Genomic DNA, 25884 nt, shown 5'->3' with positions numbered 1-25884 from the left:
AGTAAGAGGACGTAAGGGCCCCCATGCACATTAGAGTTTAACTGTCGGACCATGCGAATAACGGTAAGCTAGATGACTCCCTAAATTGTATGGGGGTTGCTCAACATTCCTCTGATCGTTGATGTTGGAGATCGATTAGGGATGTTGAATTCCAATGCTTGATCTTATCGTTCCCAAGGAGATAAGCCACCGTCTGAGTTGCCTGGCTGCAGCTTACCTCCCTTAACAGAAGACTATTTGGCCAAGCCGCACATTCATGTGTATGGAGAAGCCAAGGAAACAGCTGTCAATTCACCAAACAGTTGTTGAATGTGTATGGGCAGCTTAACCCATGAGGTGCTGTACATGGTTTTGAGAATTCACTGGTTGTGTTTACGAGTGCAATAATGTCTCAAAGGATATGGGGAGGGGAGCCGGATATGGGGAGGGGAGCCGGATATGGGGAGGGGAGCTGGATATGGGGAGGGGAGCCGTGGGCATCCTTGAGGGCCTCCTACGTCTTTGTCTAGATTTTCAAGTTGATTCCACCTTTCGATGTGTTCGGATCGGTGTCAGCGGAGCCATTAAGATTCCACCTGCGTCCCAGCCACCCATTGCTACAATGTCTAAATACTTCTACAAACAAAGGCACTTTTAGTGCTTGGTGTGATGTCTCCTTGTTTGAACGCTCAGATTGCTGTTTTCATTGGAGTTTTTGGCCCACGAGCCGCAGTTCTAAATTGCTGTTCTTTCTCTTTTTTTTGTTGTTCAGCTGCACAGGGACCTGGAACCGGATCAAGGAAGAGCGACGGCCAGGAAATGTGTCTTAAGTACAGCGTTGCTGAAGCTCGCCGACTGATAAAAGACACCAGACGGTTTTGTTTACCTTCTGATGGAATCATGATTATGGATAATCACAGGAGAATATTTAATGAAAGGCAGAAGTACAAGATTTCTGTCTGTAAATACCAAGGGGGACAGATAATGAAGAGTAAGATTATAGTAAGAGGATGAATTATGGGAAACACAAGACAAACTATAAGGGTAGACCAGAGGGGCCATGTGGTCTTCTCCTGCCTTCAGGCTTTGCGGTTTGTGTGTTTTTGTATCAAGAGTTACAAATATTAGAAGATGTTCTAGATAACATCAAATCGATGTAGCCTGGCACAGCATAGCCAATAAACCATCTGGGTACCCTCTAGATATTGGCGTTATGGTTGACTTCAAAGTGCCGTTTGTAATTGTAAGACTGTATTTTAAAGCATATATTTAAAAAGGAGAGGAGAAAAGACGGACCAGAGCAAGGTTCTGGTCCAAAAAAAATAGGGCACAAGTCCCCCAACACGGAAACCACTTTAAACTTGCCAGAGTGTCCGAGAAAAGGAAAACTTATGGGACAGAGCTCTTACTCAATGGGTCAGGCAGTATATATAACACAACATCCTCTCTGATCCGTGCAGCAGGAACACAGGGTATGGACAGGCAGGTTGGAACACATTGTTCTCTGCAGGATGGTAAAGAGCAGCCATGATCTACAAGCCGCCTCGTGGTCTAAACCGCGGCAAGCAGTGCTGCACTGCAGGATAGGCTCAGCGAGAGAAGCAGATAGGAAACTGCACACCAAAGACTCCAGGGGCTGCAGTCACAGCGCTCACATACACCTGACACTGGAGTGTAGGACCAAGATAGTGGCAATGATTTTAGTACTCAGTTGCAGGCCACAAACGCATCCACAGTGTGCCAGAGGGTCTTCTCAGCACAGCTCAGAAGAGGCTCTTTTGCGTCCAGACCTTGAGGGCCACGTAAAACGGCATGGCAGGTTGGGTTCGGCTTGTAGGCCTTGAGCTTGACACACGTGCTCTAGACCACCAGGACCTTTAGCAAGGATCTACTGAATGCATACTGTATATAGGAAAGAGCCGGCAAATATTGTAGTGACTCAGACCTGCCACTGCTGAGTGTTAATACAATGCTGGGAAAGTTGTGCCATAGAATACTTCATTCCTGTGATGATTTTATGCTGTTCTTCCTGTTGAACAGGCGGAATAGATGTCTGTATTGGAGTTGGTGAGTGGTTGATCACAGAGTTTAGCATAAACTTTTATAAAAACTCCTCTTTAGTTCCAGAATGTAAAAGGAGAGCACATGAGGTGTGGCAACAGGCGTAGACAGCGGGTTAGAGGAACATCATCTAAAGCCCTATTCCTGAGCCGGAGGAAGGAGCGCAGTGCCTGATATGACGTTGCAGGAGTCTTCCCGGGGCCCCAGTGAAAACCTGAATGAGCAGTACAGGAGTTTGTTGTAGGCAGCGGTACCTCCAGTCACCTCCTCTGAACTTGGATGTTGTAAACTGTAAGGAATATCACTCTGTCCGCCACCAGAAGCTGCAATTGCAGTTAACCCCTTCCTGAATCCTGCAGCTCCTTTCCCCAGGAGCAGACACCAGCACACACCATTTTGTACCCCACCATTCACTATCATGCAGCCACCATGACACAAGGCTCCTGATCTGGCTCATTACAATATGTTTCGTAGGGCTCACTCATATCACCTGCATATTACATATTTATTTATCATGTGCGTAATACATGCAGGAACAATATGTAGGACACACGCCTGTGAGTGAGTCCGTAGTATTATACAACATTTCCAAATCTTAGAGCAATGAAAAGAGGGAAAACTTTTTTAGCAAGTTTTTTTTTTACTAATTTGGCCATGTTCCTTTCATGTTAAGCCAAGCCAATTCTGTGCCCTCTGTAATAGTGCTCATTAGTGATACCCTCACAGTAATAGTGCCTCTTAGTGACCCCCGAACAGTAATAGCGCCCTTTAGTGACCCCCTCACAATACTGATCTCTTGGATCCTTCCCATGTGTTGTACCTACCCCCCCCCCCCCCCCTGGACTCCCACACACCTTCCTGGCCAGGTTGAACAGGAAAGGACACAGTTGAGGATGAGCAGATCTTTGTCCCTCTTCCCTGCACCATGTCTGCCCCAGTCTTGCTTGTGGCAATGTCCAGGGGTCATAGTTCACTCCAGAGATCTCAGGTGATGTCCTCTTTGATTGGAGCCATTTGTTTTTGTTTTTCTTCTATACTTAGGGCCCAGATCGCCATAGAAACTTCTTCCAGTCATGACTAATGTCCGAAAACCCTTTCAATCCTGCTGCTACCTCCAATATCCCTATAAGTGCTCCACCCATAGTGCTACTGCCCTCTCTGTGGCTTCACTTTCCAACAGTACTCCTCTGTGGCACCACAAAGTAGTAATGATCCCCTTTGGTATCACTTACTAATAATGCCTCCTCTCGGGACCCACTTACTTATAATGCCTCCTCTGTGGCTCCATTTAGTTAGAGTGCCCCCTCGATGTCCCTACTTAGTTATAGCGCCCTAATCTCTGTCCCCTCCATTCTGCCATGCTTCCTGGGGCATGAGGACAGCTCTTAAATACAAGACTGTCCCGCTTAATCCAGGATGGTTGGGAAGCATGCTAGTATCAGTATGCCATACCACATTTTAAGGGTTCCTTACAGAAAGTTGGGAAATCCCATTGACCATGGCAGACTAGTGGGATAAGTGGTTGTGCTCCTTTTTATATATGTAGGTTCATGTCTTAGGTTTTCAGTATAAAAGGATTTCAATTTCATGGTGGTTCATATGTCACAAAGTCTGGTGTCCAATAGCCCAACATTGTGTAGACTAGTGGATTAGCCAAAATCAATCCTCCAAGTCCCAAAACACTACGTTTCCCATATTATAAGGGTTTAAAGATATACTAATTAGTAACCTGTGAAATATCACCACTAATGGTATCGTCCATGAAGATAACTGAAAGATGTCCTCTTAGTAAATCTTGGGTACTACCGCACATTTGGCCACCAGCCATGTGGTTGATGGACTTGAATTCTCACTGTAAGCCATAAACCAAAAGGTTGTAAAGTGATTCTAGTAATTCAGGATCTTGAAAGGTGTCTGACAGACGGTCATCAAAAAGGTGCCTGTCTCTTTTAATCTAGACATAGAACATTCTTCTCAAACACAGAAAGACCTCCACGATCTCTGAAGTGTAGCTAGTTAAATTCTACTTTGATCTTTCCTGAGGATAGGTCATCAATAGTCAAAGTCCTGGACAACCCCTTTAACCAGCCCATGTACCTCTTACCACTTTTATCCCAATCCTACCACCGCACACCCGGTTTACTTATGTAGCTCGCTTCTATCATGAAGTCCTCTGCTTTGTAAGAGTCTAGGGGGAGGGGCTAAAAAGTCACATGGGGCTATAGCACAAAGATGGGTTGTCACTTCCCCTCCCCCATATAGCGAAGACTTTCATAGTTGGTCCAAACTAGGTAGACTTTTTTCTGTTGTTGTTTTTTTGTTGCTTTTACACCTAATGCCGCATTAACACCCAGAATGCATTGTGTTGGTCCTATTGTCACCACATATGCATTTATTGTCAGGTACAGCAGCTTTATAATGCTAAACAGTGATGCTATATCAGCACATTTTGATATTCAGCAGCTGGAAATTGGAGTTTTTCCAGTGTCAAATCAAGAGGAGGTTTTGCATAATTTTTAAAAATGCAGCGCCACTAAATTTCCATGCAGAAATACCGATTTGCTGCTCATTCTACATCACATTGTCCCTCTGCTGTAATAAGAGTTAGCTTCCCCCTGGTGCAAATTTAAAGGGGTCTTTCTGGACTCTAGTATTACTGACCTATCTTTAGAGTAGGCTATCCATTTACTGTATCAGATTGGTGGGGCCCCAGCTGCAGCTGACCAAAGGGGCTGTGTTGCTCCAACAACTACCGTACTACTTGTCTCAGTGGTTGTGCCTGGTACTGCAACTCACTGGAACTCTGTCCTACCCAAGGGAATGGGACTGAGCTGCATTATCAGACAACCAAAAGTATGGCCAGTAAAAAACTGACAGCTAGGAGCCGGCCGGGCAACAAGCCAACAAGAATTTCATTCACTCAGTCCGCAGCTTCAGTCCCCCAGCGAACACCGCTGCTGAGTCTGTGATGTCCGACCTCTCCTCCAGTGTCTGCATTCCTTCACGCAGACGCTAGCTGTACCCAGCGCAGACGCCAAGGGGAGAAGTCAGGGGTCAACTTTTACTTCTGGGGCCACTAACAAGGGAGCAATTACTACTGAGGCCACTGTGGGGGTCACTATTACTACTGGTCCCACAGCTGGAGTAACTATTACTCCTGGGTTACTTTTACTACTGGGGCCACTGCAGGAGTCACTATTACAACTGTGGCCTATACATGGGACACGATTACTACTGAGGCCACTTTGGGGGTCACTATTACTACTGGGGCCACTACAGGGTCACTATTACTACTGGGGCCACTGTGGGCATCACTATTACTACTGGGGCCACTGTGGGGGTCACTATTACTACTGGGGTTACTGTTACTACTAGGGCCACTGCAGGGGTCACTATTACACTGCGGCAGATATAGGGGACACTATAACTACTGAAGCCACTGCAGGGTCACTATTACAACTGGGTCACTATGGGGGTCACTATTACTACTGGGTTCACTATAGGAAAAAATATTAGAACTGGGGCCACTGCGGGGTTACTATTACTACTTGGGCTACTGTGGGGTCACTATTACTATTGGGGACACTGTGGGAGTCATTATTACTGCTGCGGTCACTATGGGGAACACTATTACTACTGGGGCCACTATGGGGGTCACTATTACTACTAAGATCACTATGGGAAACACTTAATACTAGAGCCACTGTGGGGTCACTATTACTACTGGGGCCACTGCGGGGGTCACTATTACTACTGAGGTTACTCTTACTAAAGGGGTCACTATTACACTGGGGCAGATACAGGGGTGAGGCCACTGTTGTGGTCACTATTACTACTGGGGCCACTATTACTACTGGGTCACTATGGGGAACACTATTAGAACTTGGGCCACTATTGGGTCACTATTACTATTGGGGCCACTGCGGGAGTCATTATTACTGCTGGGGTCACTATGGGGAACACTGTTAATACTGGAGCCACTGCAGGGTCACTATTACTACTGGGGCCATTGTGGGGGTCATTTATTACTGTGATCACTGTGTAGTCACTTACTACTGGGGCCACTGCGGGATTCATTTACTACTAGGGTCACTATGGGGAACACTATTACCACTGGGCTCACTATTACTGCTGGGGCCACTGTGGAGGTCACTACTACTACTGGGGCTACTATGGGGAACACTATTACTACTGGGGCCACTGCAAAGGTCTCTTACTCCTAGGGTCACTATGGGGAACACTATTACTACTGGGATCACTACAACTACTGGGACCATTAAGAGGTTCTCTCCTTCTATTAGGGGCCACTATTTTTTTTGCTGGGAATGGGAGGGGGGGGGGTGGATTGCACACTCAGACTCCCTATCCATAAAAAGGAAGAGTACTTGTCAGCAACACATCCAGCTCTGTGAACAGCATGAAGATGCAAGAGCTGCAGTCCTGCCCGCCGGCGTCCGGTCACTATAGCGCCATAATGCAATGCAGCCGAATAGCTTCTTATGGTGCGGACTCCGTGCCCAAAGATGGAGCAGTAAACCTGGCGCGTATCGACATGTCCGGTGATGAAAACTTGCGTGTGCCTCTGACTGCCCAGTACAGACAATTCGGTGTATCTAAGCATATGTGATACCTGATATCTAATCACGGCGATACTCAGAGAAGAACACGGCACGCTGAATTTCATTGCAAAATACTTTTATTTCTTGCTTTCACAAACCGCCAATGTGTACCGCGCACTCCTACATCTCCGGGTGGTCCTCTACACGATCTCTGCCATTACTTTATAGGGGGCTTCCAATGGCAGCAAATAAAGGTTTTTCATTGGATAATAAGAAATTCTACAATTTTACTAATATACTTTCTTTATCTAATCACAGTTTTCAGGATCTCTGCTTGCTGTCTTACCATAGGAACCTTAAGGGGGCATTTATACATGGCAGAAAGCTGCAGATCTTCCACAATAGTAAATTCCGTAGCAAAAACTGCATCAACATCTGGACCATTGGTGGTGACTTCTGGGCCCACTGCGGGGGTCACTTACTACTAGGGTCACTATGGGGAACACTAGTTGTACTGCATCAACATCTGGACCATTGGTGGTGACTTCTGGGGCCACTGCGGGGTTCACCTACTACTAGGGTCACTATGAGGAACACTATTAGTACTGCATCAACATCTGGACCATTGGTGGTGACTTCTGGGGCCACTGCGGGGGTCACCTACTACTAGGGTCACTATGCGGAACACTATTAGTACTGCCTCAACATCTGGACCATTGGTGGTGACTTCTGGGCCCATTGTGGGGGTCACTTACTACTAGGGTCACTATGGGGAACACTAGTTGTACTGCATCAACATCTGGACCATTGGTGGTGACTTCTGGGGCCACTGCGGGGGTCACCTACTCCTAGGGTCATTATGCGGAACACTATTAGTACTGCATCAAAATCTGGACCATTGGTGGTGACTTCTCGGGCCACTGCGGGGGTCACTTACTACGGTCACTATGGGGAACACTATTACTACTGCATCAACATCTGGACCATTGGTGGTGACTTCTGGGGCCACTGCGGGGGTCACCTACTACTAGGGTCACTATGGGGAGCACTATTACTACTGCATCAACATCTGGACCTTTGGTGGTGACTTCTGGGGTCACTGTGGGGGTCACTTACTACTAGGGTCACTATGGGGAACACTATTAGTACTGCATCAACATCTGGACCATTGGTGGTGACTTCTGGGGCCACTGCGGGGGTCACCTACTACTAGGGTCACTATGCGGAACACTATTAGTACTGCATCAACATCTGGACCATTGGTGGTGACTTCTGGGCCCACTGTGGGGGTCACTTACTACTAGGGTCACTATGGGGAACACTAGTTGTACTGCATCAACATCTGGACCATTGGTGGTGACTTCTGGGGCCACTGCGGGGGTCACCTACTCCTAGGGTCATTATGCGGAACACTATTAGTACTGCATCAAAATCTGGACCATTGGTGGTGACTTCTCGGGCCACTGCGGGGGTCACTTACTACGGTCACTATGGGGAACACTATTACTACTGCATCAACATCTGGACCATTGGTGGTGACTTCTGGGGCCACTGCGGGGGTCACTTACTACTAGGGTCACTATGGGGAGCACTATTACTACTGCATCAACATCTGGACCTTTGGTGGTGACTTCTGGGGTCACTGTGGGGGTCACTTACTACTAGGGTCACTATGGGGAACACTATTAGTACTGCATCAACATCTGGACCATTGGTGGTGACCTCAGCCTTCACATAAGGGCACTCATCAAACCTCCGAATTCTGAGCACTGCCCGTCGCACACGTAACCTTGCACCGCACTGAGCGCCACTGCCACTTCCGCATGACCTGACCAGTGACAGTGTTCAGTAGTAGTGTGGAGTGGCGGTACGCGCTGCACTTCCGGAACTGGCAGCGCACAGTAGTCCTAGGTAGAGGAGGCTTTTCCGTAGGCTGAAATCAGATGCGCATCCGCAGCAGACTCCATAGCAATGGTGCGGATTCAGTCCGGCTTCACATATGCGCAGGGAACAGAACTCTATTTTTCTGCATATTTGTGCACCAAAAGTCCTCATAGAAAGTGCGCAAATGCCGTGAACCTTATCTAAAGACAATGACAAGTTTCTATTCCCTGGAAGCTAATATTGAAGGCACCTATTCAGTGACAGCAAGCAGAGATATTGAAAATCAGTTAAAATTGATAGAGAATGTATCTTAGAAAGCTGCATTACTTTACATTATACAAACATTAATATTTATTTGTTACACCTGGAAAATTCCTTTAAGATTGAGAATTAGAAAAACATGGCTGCTTTCTTCCAGGAACAGCGCCACATCTGATGAAAGGTTGTGTGAAGTACTGCAGCTTAAAATCATTCATGTCAATTAAACTGGGCGGCCACAGCACACACAATGAGAGGACAGGGTGTTGCTATATTAGATGAGTGCAGCCATGTTTTTAGCATTTTACACAACTCCATTACAGGAGTTGTCAAGTTGTAACCTATGGATGATCCATAAGACATCAATATTGGTCATCTAGGATTTGCTGCCCATGGCCCATGCAGACCAGCTGTAACCAGGCTGGTGTGCTTATGCACTAAGCCGATTTCTGTCGGCAGCACACAGCTCCATTCTTACTACGGTGGCCAGGATGGGTATTACAGGTAAAGTTCCCATTCATATCAATGTACCAAGCCTGGCCACTGCAGTGAGAACGGAGCTGTTTTCTTCCAGTGGAAAACAGTTCAATGCACAAGCACACTGGCCTGGTGACAGCTGATCGGTTAGGGTCCTGGGTGGTAGTCCCTGATTTATTATTAATGTCCTATCATAGAGATGGGCCATCCAAAGTAACAACTAGACAACCCCTTTAAGTTCAGGAAACCCCTTTATCCTTTTGCATAAACAACATAGCAATGTAGCTGGTAAAAAATATAAAAGGGAGGTCTACCTGCGATCAGGTAAAATGTTCATGCAGTTCTTGAGGTTATGTTCCCCTTGTAAGTGAGATTAACCTCACATCGGACATGACAAAGGAAAGAGAGGAACCATCCATTTATTTGAAGTCATGAGCAAGCATCCATTCCAAGGGTCTCCTCACTCCACCAGTAGGAGCAGCATGTGAGTGTCCGGAGTTCATCAATCCAGAAGCCTGAGATGTAAAAAGTGGAGTCCTCCTCAACTGGGACCAATCCTATATCATCCCAGCCAAGAAGGGAGGGAGGAATAATCCGATCGTTCCCAACAAACACACGATTATAAACATCCACAGGAAAATCCGGTCAATCACCATCGCTACATACTTCCAGTCTTCTTTTATCTAAGGACAAGGAGAAATGATAATATTCAACAAAGACAGCTACTATAATACTGCCCCCTATGTAAAAGAATATAACTACTATAATACTGCCCCCTATGTATAAGAATATGACTACTATAATACTGCCTCCTATGTACAAGAATATAACTACTATAATGCTGCCCCCTATGTACAATTATATAACTACTATAATACTGCTCCCTATGTACAAGAATATAACTACTATAATACTGCCTCCTATGTACAAGAATATAACTACTATAATACTGCCCCCTATGTACAAGAATATAACTACTATAATACTGCTCCTATGTACAGGAATATTACTGCTATAATACTGCCTCCTATGTACAAGAATATAACTACTATAATACTGCCCCTATGTACAAGAATATAACTATTATGATACTGCCCCTATGTACAAGAATATGACTACTATAAAACTGCCCCTATGTACAAGAATTTAACTACTATAATACTGCCCCCTATATACAAGAATATAACTACTATAATACTGCCCCCTATGAACAATTATATAACTACAATAATACTGCCTCCTATGTACAAGAATATAGCTACTATAATACTGCCCCCTATGTACAAGAATATAACAACTATAATACTGCTCCCTATGTACAAGAATATAACTACTATAATACTGCCCCTATGTACAATAATATAACTACTATAATACTGCCCCCTATGTACAAGAATATAACTACTATAATACTGCCCCTATGTACAAGAATATAACTACTATAATATTGCTCCTATGTACAAGAATATAAGTACTATAATACTGCCCCCTATGTACAAGAATATAACTACTATAATACTGCTTCCTATGTACAAGAATATAACTACTATAATACTGCTTCCTATGTACAAGAATATAACTACTATAATACTGCCTCCTATGTACAAGAATATAACTACTATAGTACTGCTCCCTATGTACAAGACTAACTACTATAATACTGCTCCCTATGTACAAGAATATAACTACTATAATACTGTCCCCTATGTACAAGAATATAACTACTATAATACTGTCCCCTATGTACAAGAATATAACTGCTATAATACTGCCTCCTATGTACAATTATATAACTACAATAATACTGCCTCCTATGTACAAGAATATAGCTACTATAATACTGCCCCCTATGTACAGGAATATAACAACTATAATACTGCTCCCTATGTACAAGAATATAACTACTATAATACTGCCCCTATGTACAATAATATAACTACTATAATACTGCCCCTATGTACAAGAATATAAGTACTATAATACTGCCCCCTATGTACAAGAATATAACTACTATAATACTGCTTCTATGTACAAGAATATAACTACTATAATACTGCCTCCTATGTACAAGAATATAACTACTATAGTACTGCTCCCTATGTACAAGACTATAACTACTATAATACTGCTCCCTATGTACAAGAATATAACTACTATAATACTGTCCCCTATGTACAAGAATATAACTACTTTAATACTGCCCCCTATGTACAAGAATATAACTGCTATAATACTGCCTCCTATGTACAAGAATATAACTACTATAATGCTGCCTCCCATGTACAAGAATATAACTAATATAATACTGCCCCCTATGTACAAGAATATAACTACTATAATACTGCTCCTATGTACAAGAATATAACTACTATAATGCTGCTCCTATGTACAAGAATATAACTACTATAATACTGCCCCCTATGTACAAGAATATAACTACTATAATACTGCTCCTATGTACAAGAATATAACTACTATAATACTGTCTCCTATGTACAAGAATATAACTATTATAATACTGCTGCTATGTACAAGAATATAACTACTATAATACTGCCCCCTATGTACAAGAATATAACTACTATAATACTGCCCACCTATATACAAGAATATGACTACTATAATACTGCCTCCTATGTACAAGAATATAACTACTATAATACTGCCCCCTATGTACAAGAATATAACTACTATAATACTGCCTCCTATGTACAAGAATATAACTAATATAATACTGCTCCTATGTACAAGAATATAACTACTATAATAATGTCCCCTATGTACAAGAATATAACTACTATAATACTGCTCCCTATGTACAAGAATATAACTACTATAATACTACCGCCTATGTACAAGAATATAACTACTATAATACTGCCCCCTATGTACAAGAATATAACTACTATAATACTGCCCCCTATGTACAGGAATATAACTGCTATAATACTACTCCTATGTACAAGAATATAACTACTATAATAACTGCCCCTATGTACAAGAATATAACTACTATACTCCGCTCCGCTAACGAAACCAGGTTGAGCGCCCCTTTAATTCGAACTTCTCATTCCCGCCTCCAAGACTTCTCCAGAGCAGCACCGGTCCTCTGGAACGCACTACCAAAGGCTACCCGAGCAATCCAGGACTCGCAGAACTTCAGGCGTGCTCTAAAAATGCACCTCTTCAGGGAGGCATACCGAATTCCCTAAACAAACCCCTTTGTACTCCGCCTGATAACATGCTCCCCGACTTACTGACTGCAATCCCTGCTAGCCATCATAAACCGCTCCTGCAGTCATACTGTTTCTGCAGTCACACGGCTAAATGTTTGACCATTGTCTATGTGTATATCACCCCTCACTCTCCACCTCGCCATACAGTGCACATCTCCAGCCCTTTACCTTCTGTATTCCCCCATTACTTGTAGTATGTAAGCTCGTTGGAGCAGGACCCGCACAGCTATTGTTTCCATCAATTGATTACTATGTAACCGTGGTTCTGTAATGTTTGTACTTTTGTCTTTCTGTATCCCCTGTCTATGTAAGCGCTGCGGAATATGTTGGCGCTATACAAATAAAGTTTATTATTATTATTATTATTATTACTGCCCCTATGTACAAGAATATGACTACTAAAAACTGCCCCCTATGTACAAGAATATAACTACTATAATACTGCCCCCTATGTACAAGAATATAACTACTATAATACTGCCCCAATGTACAATTATATAACTACTATAATACTGCCCCCTAAGTACAAGAATATAACTACTATAATACTGCCCCCTATGTACAAGAATATAACTACTATAATACTGCCCCCTATGTACAAGAATATAACTACTATAATACTGCTTCTATGTACAAGATTATAACTACTATAATACTGCTTCTATGTACAAGATTATAACTACTATAATACTGCCTCCTATGTACAAGAATATACAGTATCTACTGTAATACTGATCCCTATGTACAAGAATATAACTACTATAATACTGCTCCTATGTACAAGAATATAACTACTAAAATACTGATCCCTATGTGCAAGAATATAACTACTATAATACTGCTCCTATATACAAGAATATAACTACCATAATACTGCCTCCTATGTACAAGAATATAACTACTATAATACTGCCCCCTATGTACAAGAATACAAATACTGTAATACTGCCCTCTATGTACAAGCATATAACTACTATAATATTGCGTCCTATGTACAAGAATATAACTACTGTAATACTGCGTTCTATGTACAAGAATATAACTATTATAGTACTGCCTACTATGTACAAGAATATAACTACTATAATACTGCCCCCTATGTACAAGAATATAACTACTATAATACTGCCCCCTATGTACAAGAATATAACTACTATAATACTGCCCCCTATGTACAAGAATATAACTACTATAATACTGCCTCCTATGTACAACAATATAACTACTATACTACTGCCCCCCTATGTACAAGACTATAACTACAATAATACTGCTCCCTATGTACAAGAATATAACTACTATAGTACTGCTCCCTATGTACAAGAATACAACTACTATAATACGGCCTACTATGTACAAGAATATAACTACTATAATACTGCCCCCTATGTACAAGAATATAACTACTATAATACTGCCTCCTATGTACAAGAATATAACTACTATAATACTGCCTCCTATGTACAAGAATATAACTACTATAATACTGCCCCCCTATGTACAAGGCTATAACTACAATAATACTGCTTCCTTTGTACAACAATATAACTACTATAATACTGCCCCCTTATGTACAAGACTATAACTACAATAATACTGCTCCCTATGTACAAGAATATAACTACTATAATACTGCTCCTATGTACAAGAATATAACTACTATAATACTGCCTCCTATGTACAAGAATATATCTACTATAATACTGCTCCTATGTACAAGAATATAACTTCTGTAATACTGATCCCTATGTACAAGAAAATAATTACTATAAAACTGCCCCCTATGTACAAGAATATAATTACTATAATACTGCCCCCTAGGTACAAGAATATAACTACTATAATACTGCTCCTATGTACAAGAATATAACTACTATAAAATTGCCCCCTATGTACAAGAATATAACTACTATAATACTGCCCCTATGTACAAGAAAATAACTACTATAATACTGCTCCTATGTACAAGAATATAACTACTATAATACTGCCCCCTATGTACAAAAATATAAGAACTATAATACTGCTCCCATATGTACAAGAATATAACTATTATAATACTGCTGCTATGTACAAGAATATAGCTGCTATAATACTGCTCCCTATGTACAAGAATATAACTACTATAATACTGTCTCCTATGTACAAGAATATAACTACTATAATACTGCTCCTATGTACAAGAATATAACTACTATAATACTGCCTCCTATGTACAAGAATATAACTACTATAATACTGCTCCTATGTACAAGAATATAACTACTATAATACTGTCTCCTATGTACAAGAATATAACTATTATAATACTGCTGCTATGTACAAGAATATAACTACTACAATACTGCCCCCTATGTACAAGAATATAACTACTATAATACTGCCCCCTATGTACAAGAATATAACTACTATAATACTACCCCCTATGTACAAGAATATAACTACTATAATACTGCCTCCTATGTACAACAATATAACTACTATACTACTGCCCCCCTATGTACATGACTATAACTACAATAATACTGCTCCCTATGTACAAGAATATAACTATTATAGTACTGCTCCCTATGTACAAGAATATAACTACTATAATACGGCCTACTATGTACAAGAATATAACTACTATAATACTGCCCCCTATGTACAAGAATATAACTACTATAATACTGCCTCCTATGTACAAGAATATAACTACTATAATACTGCCTGCTATGTACAACAATATAACTACTATAATACTGCCCCCCTATGTACAAGAATATAACTACTATAATACTGCCCCCTATGTACAAGAATATAACTTCTATAATACTGCCTCCTATGTACAACAATATAACTACTATAATACTGCCCCCCTATGTACAAGAATATAACTACTATAATACTGCCCCCTATGTACAAGAATATAACTACTATAATACTGCCCCCCTATGTACAAGACTATAACTACAATAATACTGCCTCCTTTGTAAACAATATAACTACTATAATACTGCCCCCTTATGTACAAGACTATAACTACAATAATACTGCTCCCTATGTACAAGAATATAACTACTATAATACTGCTCCTATGTACAAGAATATAACTACTAAAATACTACCCCCTATGTACAAGAATATAACTACTATAATACTACCCCCTATGTACAAGAATATAACTACTATAATACTGCCTCCTATGTACAACAATATAACTACTATACTACTGCCCCCCTATGTACATGACTATAACTACAATAATACTGCTCCCTATGTACAAGAATATAACTACTATAGTACTGCTCCCTATGTACAAGAATATAACTACTATAACACGGCCTACTATGTACAAGAATATAACTACTATAATACTGCCCCCTATGTACAAGAATATAACTACTATAATACTGCCTCCTATGTACAAGAATATAACTACTATAATACTGCCTCCTATGTACAACAATATAACTACTATAATACTGCCCCCCTATGTACAAGAATATAACTACTATAATACTGCCCCCTATGTACAAGAATATAACTACTATAATACTGCCCCCTATGTACAAGAATATAACTACTATAATACTGCCTCCTATGTACAACAATATAACTACTATAATACTGCCCCCCTATGTACAAGAATATAACTACTATAATACTGCCCCCTATGTACAAGAATATAACTACTATAATACTGCCCCCCTATGTACAAGACTATAACTACAATAATACTGCCTCCTTTGTACAACAATATAACTACTATAATACTGCCCCCTTATGTACAAGACTATAACTACAATAATACTGCTCCCTATGTACAAGAATATAACTACTATAATACTGCTCCTATGTACAAGAATATAACTACTAAAATACTGCCTCCTATGTACAAGAATATAACTACTATAATACTGCCCCCTATGTACAAGAATATATCTACTATAATACTGCTCCCTATGTACAAGAATATAACTACTATAATACTGCCCCCTATGTACAAGAATATATCTACTATAATACTGCTCCTATGTACAAGAATATAACTACTGTAATACTGATCCCTATGTACAAGAATATAACTACTATAATACTGCTCCTATGTACAAGATTTTACCTACTATAATACTGCTCCTATGTACAAGAATATAACTACTATAATACTGCCTCCTATGTACAAGAATATATCTACTATAATACTGCTCCTATGTACAAGAATATAACTACTGTAATACTGATCCCTATGTACAAGAATATAACTACAATAATACTGCTCCTATGTACAAGAATATAACTACTATAATATTGCCCCCTATGTACAAGAATATAACTACTATAATACTGCCCCCTATGTACAAGAATATAACTACTATAATACTGCTCCTATGTACAAGAATATAACTACTATAATACTGATCCCTATGTACAAGAATATAACTACTATAATACTGCCCCCTATGTACAAGAATATAACTACTATAATACTGTCTCCTATGTACAATAATATAACTACTATAATACTGCCCTCTATGTACAAGAATATAACTACCATAATACTGCCGTCTATGTACAAGAATATAACTACTATAATACTGCCCTCTATGTACAAGAATATAACTACTATAATACTGCCCCCTATGTACAAGAATATAACTACTATAATACTGCTTTTATGTACAAGATTATAACTACTATAATACTGCTTCTATGTACAAGATTATAACTACTATAATACTGCCTCCTATGTACAAGAATATAACTACTATAATACTGCTCCTATGTACAAGAATATAACTACTAAAATACTGATCCCTATGTGCAAGAATATAACTACTATAATACTGCTCCTATATACAAGAATATAACTACCATAATACTGCCTCCTATGTACAAGAATATAACTACTATAATACTGCCCCCTATGTACAAGAATATAACTACTATAATACTGCCCCCTATGTACAAGAATACAAATACTGTAATACTGCCCTCTATGTACAAGAATATATCTACTATAATACTGCCTCCTATGTACAAGCATATAACTACTATAATATTGCGTCCTATGTACAAGAATATAACTACTGTAATACTGCGTTCTATGTACAAGAATATAACTATTATAGTACTGCCTACTATGTACAAGAATATAACTACTATAATACTGCCCCCTATGTACAAGAATATAACTACTATAATACTGCCCCCTATGTACAAGAATATAACTACTATAATACTGCCCCCTATGTACAAGAATATAACTACTATAATACTGCCTCCTATGTACAACAATATAACTACTATACTACTGCCCCCCTATGTACAAGACTATAACTACAATAATACTGCTCCCTATGTACAAGAATATAACTACTATAGTACTGCTCCCTATGTACAAGAATACAACTACTATAATACGGCCTACTATGTACAAGAATATAACTACTATAATACTGCCCCCTATGTACAAGAATATAACTACTATAATACTGCCTCCTATGTACAAGAATATAACTACTATAATACTGCCTCCTATGTACAACAATATAACTACTATAATACTGCCCCCCTATGTACAAGGCTATAACTACAATAATACTGCTTCCTTTGTACAACAATATAACTACTATAATACTGCCCCCTTATGTACAAGACTATAACTACAATAATACTGCTCCCTATGTACAAGAATATAACTACTATAATACTGCTCCTATGTACAAGAATATAACTACTATAATACTGCCTCCTATGTACAAGAATATATCTACTATAATACTGCTCCTATGTACAAGAATATAACTTCTGTAATACTGATCCCTATGTACAAGAATATAATTACTATAAAACTGCCCCCTATGTACAAGAATATAATTACTATAATACTGCCCCCTAGGTACAAGAATATAACTACTATAATACTGCTCCTATGTACAAGAATATAACTACTGTAATACTGATCCCTATGTACAATAATATAACTGCTATAATACTGCTCCTATGTACAAGAATATAACTACTATAAAATTGCCCCCTATGTACAAGAATATAACTACTATAATACTGCCCCCTATGTACAAGAAAATAACTACTATAATACTGCTCCTATGTACAAGAATATAACTACTATAATACTGCCCCCTATGTACAAAAATATAAGAACTATAATACTGCTCCCATATGTACAAGAATATAACTATTATAATACTGCTGCTATGTACAAGAATATAGCTGCTATAATACTGCTCCCTATGTACAAGAATATAACTACTATAATACTGTCTCCTATGTACAAGAATATAACTACTATAATACTGCTCCTATGTACAAGAATATAACTACTATAATACTGCCTCCTATGTACAAGAATATAACTACTATAATACTGCTCCTATGTACAAGAATATAACTACTATAATACTGTCTCCTATGTACAAGAATATAACTATTATAATACTGCTGCTATGTACAAGAATATAACTACTATAATACTGCCCCCTATGTACAAGAATATAACTACTATAATACTGCCCCCTATGTACAAGAATATAACTACTATAATACTACCCCCTATGTACAAGAATATAACTACTATAATACTGCCTCCTATGTACAACAATATAACTACTATAATACTGCCCCCCTATGTACATGACTATAACTACAATAATACTGCTCCCTATGTACAAGAATATAACTACTATAGTACTGCTCCCTATGTACAAGAATATAACTACTATAATACTGCCTCCTATGTACAACAATATAACTACTATAATACTGCCCCCCTATGTACAAGAATATAACTACTATAATACTGCCCCCTATGTACAAGAATATAACTACTATAATACTGCCCCCTATGTACAAGAATATAACTTCTATAATACTGCCTCCTATGTACAACAATATAACTACTATAATACTGCCCCCCTATGTACAAGAATATAACTACTATAATACTGCCCCCTATGTACAAGAATATAACTACTATAATACTGCCGCCTATGTACAAGAATATAACTACTATAATACTGCCTCCTATGTACAACAATATAACTACTATAATACTGCCCCCCTATGTACAAGAATATAACTACTATAATACTGCCCCCTATGTACAAGAATATAACTACTATAATACTGCCCCCTATGTACAAGACTATAACTACAACAATACTGCCTCCTTTGTACAACAATATAACTACTATAATACTGCCCCCTTATGTACAAGACTATATCTACAATAATACTGCTCCCTATGTACAAGAATATAACTACTATAATACTGCTCCTATGTACAAGAATATAACTACTAAAATACTGCCTCCTATGTTCAAGAATATAACTACTATAATACTGCCCCCTATGTACAAGAATATATCTACTATAATACTGCTCCCTATGTACAAGAATATAACTACTATAATACTGCCCCCTATGTACAAGAATATAACTACTATAATACTGCTCCTATGTACAAGAATATAACTACTGTAATACTGATCCCTATGTACAAGAATATAACTACTATAATACTGCTCCTATGTACAAGATTTTAACTACTATAATACTGCTCCTATGTACAAGAATATAACTACTATAATACTGCCTCCTATGTACAAGAATATATCTGCTATAATACTGCTCCTATGTACAAGAATATAACTACTATAATACTGCCTCCTATGTACAAGAATATAACTACTATAATACTGCCTCCTATGTACAAGAATATAACTACTATAATACTGTCTCCTATGTACAAGAATATAACTATTATAATACTGCTGCTATGTACAAGAATATAACTACTATAATACTGCCCCCTATGTACAAGAATATAACTACTATAATACTGCCCCCTATGTACAAGAATATAACTACTATAATACTACCCCTATGTACAAGAATATAACTACTATAATACTGCCTCCTATGTACAACAATATAACTACTATACTACTGCCCCCCTATGTACATGACTATAACTACAATAATACTGCTCCCTATGTACAAGAATATAACTACTATAGTACTGCTCCCTATGTACAAGAATATAACTAGTATAATACGGCCTACTATGTACAAGAATATAACTACTATAATACTGCCCCCTATGTACAAGAATATAACTACTATAATACTGCCTCCTATGTACAAGAATATAACTACTATAATACTGCCTCCTATGTACAACAATATAACTACTATAATACTGCCCCCCTATGTACAAGAATATAACTACTATAATACTGCCCCCTATGTACAAGAATATAACTACTATAATACTGCCCCCTATGTACAAGAATATAACTTCTATAATACTGCCTCCTATGTACAACAATATAACTACTATAATACTGCCCCCCTATGTACAAGAATATAACTACTATAATACTGCCCCCTATGTACAAGAATATAACTACTATAATACTGCCCCCCTATGTACAAGACTATAACTACAATAATACTGTGTCCTTTGTAAACAATATAACTACTATAATACTGCCCCCTTATGTACAAGACTATAACTACAATAATACTGCTCCCTATGTACAAGAATATAACTATTATAATACTGCTCCTATGTACAAGAATATAACTACTAAAATACTGCCTCCTATGTACAAGAATATAACTACTATAATACTACCCCCTATGTACAAGAATATAACTACTATAATACTGCCTCCTATGTACAACAATATAACTACTATACTACTGCCCCCCTATGTACATGACTATAACTACAATAATACTGCTCCCTATGTACAAGAATATAACTACTAAAATACTGCCTCCTATGTACAAGAATATAACTACTATAATACTGCCCCCTATGTACAAGAATATATCTACTATAATACTGCTCCCTATGTACAAGAATATAACTACTATAATACTGCCCCCTATGTACAAGAATAAATCTACTATAATACTGCTCCTATGTACAAGAATATAACTACTGTAATACTGATCCCTATGTAGAAGAATATAACTACTATAATACTGCTCCTATGTACAAGATTTTAACTACTATACTACTGCTCCTATGTACAAGAATATAACTACTATAATACTGCCTCCTATGTACAAGAATATATCTACTATAATACTGCTCCTATGTACAAGAATATAACTACTATAATACTGCCTCCTATGTACAAGAATATAACTACTATAATACTGCTCCTATGTACAAGAATATAACTACTATAATACTGTCTCCTATGTACAAGAATATAACTATTATAATACTGCTGCTATGTACAAGAATATAACTACTATAATACTGCCCCCTATGTACAAGAATATAACTACTATAATACTGCCTCCTATGTACAAGAATATAACTACTATAATACTACCCCTATGTACAAGAATATAACTACTATAATACTGCCTCCTATGTACAACAATATAACTACTATACTACTGCCCCCCTATGTACATGACTATAACTACAATAATACTGCTCCCTATGTACAAGAATATAACTACTATAGTACTGCTCCCTATGTACAAGAATATAACTACTATAATACGGCCTACTATGTACAAGAATATAACTACTATAATACTGCCCCCTATGTACAAGAATATAACTACTATAATACTGCCTCCTATGTACAAGAATATAACTACTATAATACTGCCTCCTATGTACAACAATATAACTACTATAATACTGCCCCCCTATGTACAAGAATATAACTACTATAATACTGCCCCCTATGTACAAGAATATAACTACTATAATACTGCCCCCTATGTACAAGAATATAACTTCTATAATACTGCCTCCTATGTACAACAATATAACTACTATAATACTGCCCCCCTATGTACAAGAATATAACTACTATAATACTGCCCCCTATGTACAAGAATATAACTACTATAATACTGCCCCCCTATGTACAAGACTATAACTACAATAATACTGCCTCCTTTGTAAACAATATAACTACTATAATACTGCCCCCTTATGTACAAGACTATAACTACAATAATACTGCTCCCTATGTACAAGAATATAACTACTATAATACTGCTCCTATGTACAAGAATATAATTACTAAAATACTGCCTCCTATGTACAAGAATATAACTACTATAATACTACCCCCTATGTACAAGAATATAACTTCTATAATACTGCCTCCTATGTACAATAATATAACTACCATAATACTGCCCCCCTATGTACAAGAATATAACTACTATAATACTGCCCCCTATGTACAAGAATATAACTACTATAATACTACCCCCTATGTACAAGAATATAACTACTATAATACTGCCTCCTATGTACAACAATATAACTACTATACTACTGCCCCCCTATGTACATGACTATAACTACAATAATACTGCTCCCTATGTACAAGAATATAACTACTAAAATACTGCCTCCTATGTACAAGAATATAACTACTATAATACTGCCCCCTATGTACAAGAATATATCTACTATAATACTGCCCCCTATGTACAAGAATATAACTACTATAATACTGCCCCCTATGTACAAGAATATAACTACTATAATACTGCCTCCTATGTACAAGAATATAACTACTATAATACTGCCTCCTATGTACAACAATATAACTACTATAATACTGCCCCCCTATGTACAAGAATATAACTACTATAATACTGCCCCCTATGTACAAGAATATAACTACTATAATACTGCCCCCTATGTACAAGAATATAACTTCTATAATACTGCCTCCTATGTACAAGAATATAACTACTATAATACTGCCCCCCTATGTACAAGAATATAACTACTATAATACTGCCCCCTATGTACAAGAATATAACTACTATAATACTGCCCCCCTATGTACAAGACTATAACTACAATAATACTGCCTCCTTAGTAAACAATATAACTACTATAATACTGCCCCCTTATGTACAAGACTATAACTACAATAATACTGCTCCCTATGTACAAGAATATAACTACTATAATACTGCTCCTATGTACAAGAATATAACTACTAAAATACTGCCTCCTATGTACAAGAATATAACTACTATAATACTACCCCCTATGTACAAGAATATAACTACTATAATACTGCCTCCTATGTACAACAATATAACTACTATACTACTGCCCCCCTATGTACATGACTATAACTACAATAATACTGCTCCCTATGTACAAGAATATAACTACTATAGTACTGCTCCCTATGTACAAGAATATAACTACTATAATACGGCCTACTATGTACAAGAATATAACTACTATAATACTGCCCCCTATGTACAAGAATATAACTACTATAATACTGCCTCCTATGTACAAGAATATAACTACTATAATACTGCCTCCTATGTACAACAATATAACTACTATAATACTGCCCCCCTATGTACAAGAATATAACTACTATAATACTGCCCCCTATGTACAAGAATATAACTACTATAATACTGCCCCCTATGTACAAGAATATAACTACTATAATACTGCCTCCTATGTACAACAATATAACTACTATAATACTGCCCCCCTATGTACAAGAATATAACTACTATAATACTGCCCCCTATGTACAAGAATATAACTACTATAATACTGCCCCCTATGTACAAGACTATAACTACAATAATACTGCCTCCTTTGTACAACAATATAACTACTATAATACTGCCCCCTTATGTACAAGACTATAACTACAATAATACTGCTCCCTATGTACAAGAATATAACTACTATAATACTGCTCCTATGTACAAGAATATAACTACTAAAATACTGCCTCCTATGTTCAAGAATATAACTACTATAATACTGCCCCCTATGTACAAGAATATATCTACTATAATACTGCTCCCTATGTACAAGAATATAACTACTATAATACTGCCCCCTATGTACAAGAATATATCTACTATAATACTGCTCCTATGTACAAGAATATAACTACTGTAATACTGATCCCTATGTACAAGAATATAACTACTATAATACTGCTCCTATGTACAAGATTTTAACTACTATAATACTGCTCCTATGTACAAGAATATAACTACTATAATACTGCCTCCTATGTACAAGAATATATCTACTATAATACTGCTCCTATGTACAAGAATATAACTACTATAATACTGCCTCCTATGTACAAGAATATAACTACTATAATACTGCCTCCTATGTACAAGAATATAACTACTATAATACTGTCTCCTATGTACAAGAATATAACTATTATAATACTGCTGCTATGTACAAGAATATAACTACTATAATACTGCCCCCTATGTACAAGAATATAACTACTATAATACTGCCCCCTATGTACAAGAATATAACTACTATAATACTACCCCTATGTACAAGAATATAACTACTATAATACTGCCTCCTATGTACAACAATATAACTACTATACTACTGCCCCCCTATGTACATGACTATAACTACAATAATACTGCTCCCTATGTACAAGAATATAACTACTATAGTACTGCTCCCTATGTACAAGAATATAACTACTATAATACGGCCTACTATGTACAAGAATATAACTACTATAATACTGCCCCCTATGTACAAGAATATAACTACTATAATACTGCCTCCTATGTACAAGAATATAACTACTATAATACTGCCTCCTATGTACAACAATATAACTACTATAATACTGCCCCCCTATGTACAAGAATATAACTACTATAATACTGCCCCCTATGTACAAGAATATAACTACTATAATACTGCCCCCTATGTACAAGAATATAACTTCTATAATACTGCCTCCTATGTACAACAATATAACTACTATAATACTGCCCCCCTATGTACAAGAATATAACTACTATAATACTGCCCCCTATGTACAAGAATATAACTACTATAATACTGCCCCCCTATGTACAAGACTATAACTACAATAATACTGCCTCCTTTGTAAACAATATAACTACTATAATACTGCCCCCTTATGTACAAGACTATAACTACAATAATACTGCTCCCTATGTACAAGAATATAACTATTATAATACTGCTCCTATGTACAAGAATATAACTACTAAAATACTGCCTCCTATGTACAAGAATATAACTACTATAATACTACCCCCTATGTACAAGAATATAACTACTATAATACTGCCTCCTATGTACAACAATATAACTACTATACTACTGCCCCCCTATGTACATGACTATAACTACAATAATACTGCTCCCTATGTACAAGAATATAACTACTATAGTACTGCTCCCTATGTACAAGAATATAACTACTATAATACGGCCTACTATGTACAAGAATATAACTACTATAATACTGCCCCCTATGTACAAGAATATAACTACTATAATACTGCCTCCTATGTACAACAATATAACTACTATACTACTGCCCCCCTATGTACATGACTATAACTACAATAATACT

General features: G+C 37.7%; 1 protein-coding gene across 1 annotated transcript in view; it reads right to left on the bottom strand.

The window, feature by feature from the left end:
* Positions 1–6718: 6718 nt before the first annotated feature.
* The window catches only part of CHRNA2 (cholinergic receptor nicotinic alpha 2 subunit), a 99040-nt gene continuing 79874 nt past the window's right edge, over positions 6719–25884 (bottom strand). The window contains exon 7 of the mRNA XM_066594722.1: positions 6719–9901. Within this exon, the coding sequence (XP_066450819.1) occupies positions 9776–9901 (126 nt within the window). The 3' untranslated portion in view covers positions 6719–9775. The remainder of the gene's footprint in view (positions 9902–25884) is intronic.

Source organism: Eleutherodactylus coqui, chromosome 1, assembly GCF_035609145.1.
Source record: "Eleutherodactylus coqui strain aEleCoq1 chromosome 1, aEleCoq1.hap1, whole genome shotgun sequence".
Classification (NCBI taxonomy): domain Eukaryota; kingdom Metazoa; phylum Chordata; class Amphibia; order Anura; family Eleutherodactylidae; genus Eleutherodactylus; species Eleutherodactylus coqui.
The sequence above is the reverse complement of the archived record's forward strand: the minus strand, read 5'-3'. Positions and strand labels throughout refer to the sequence as shown.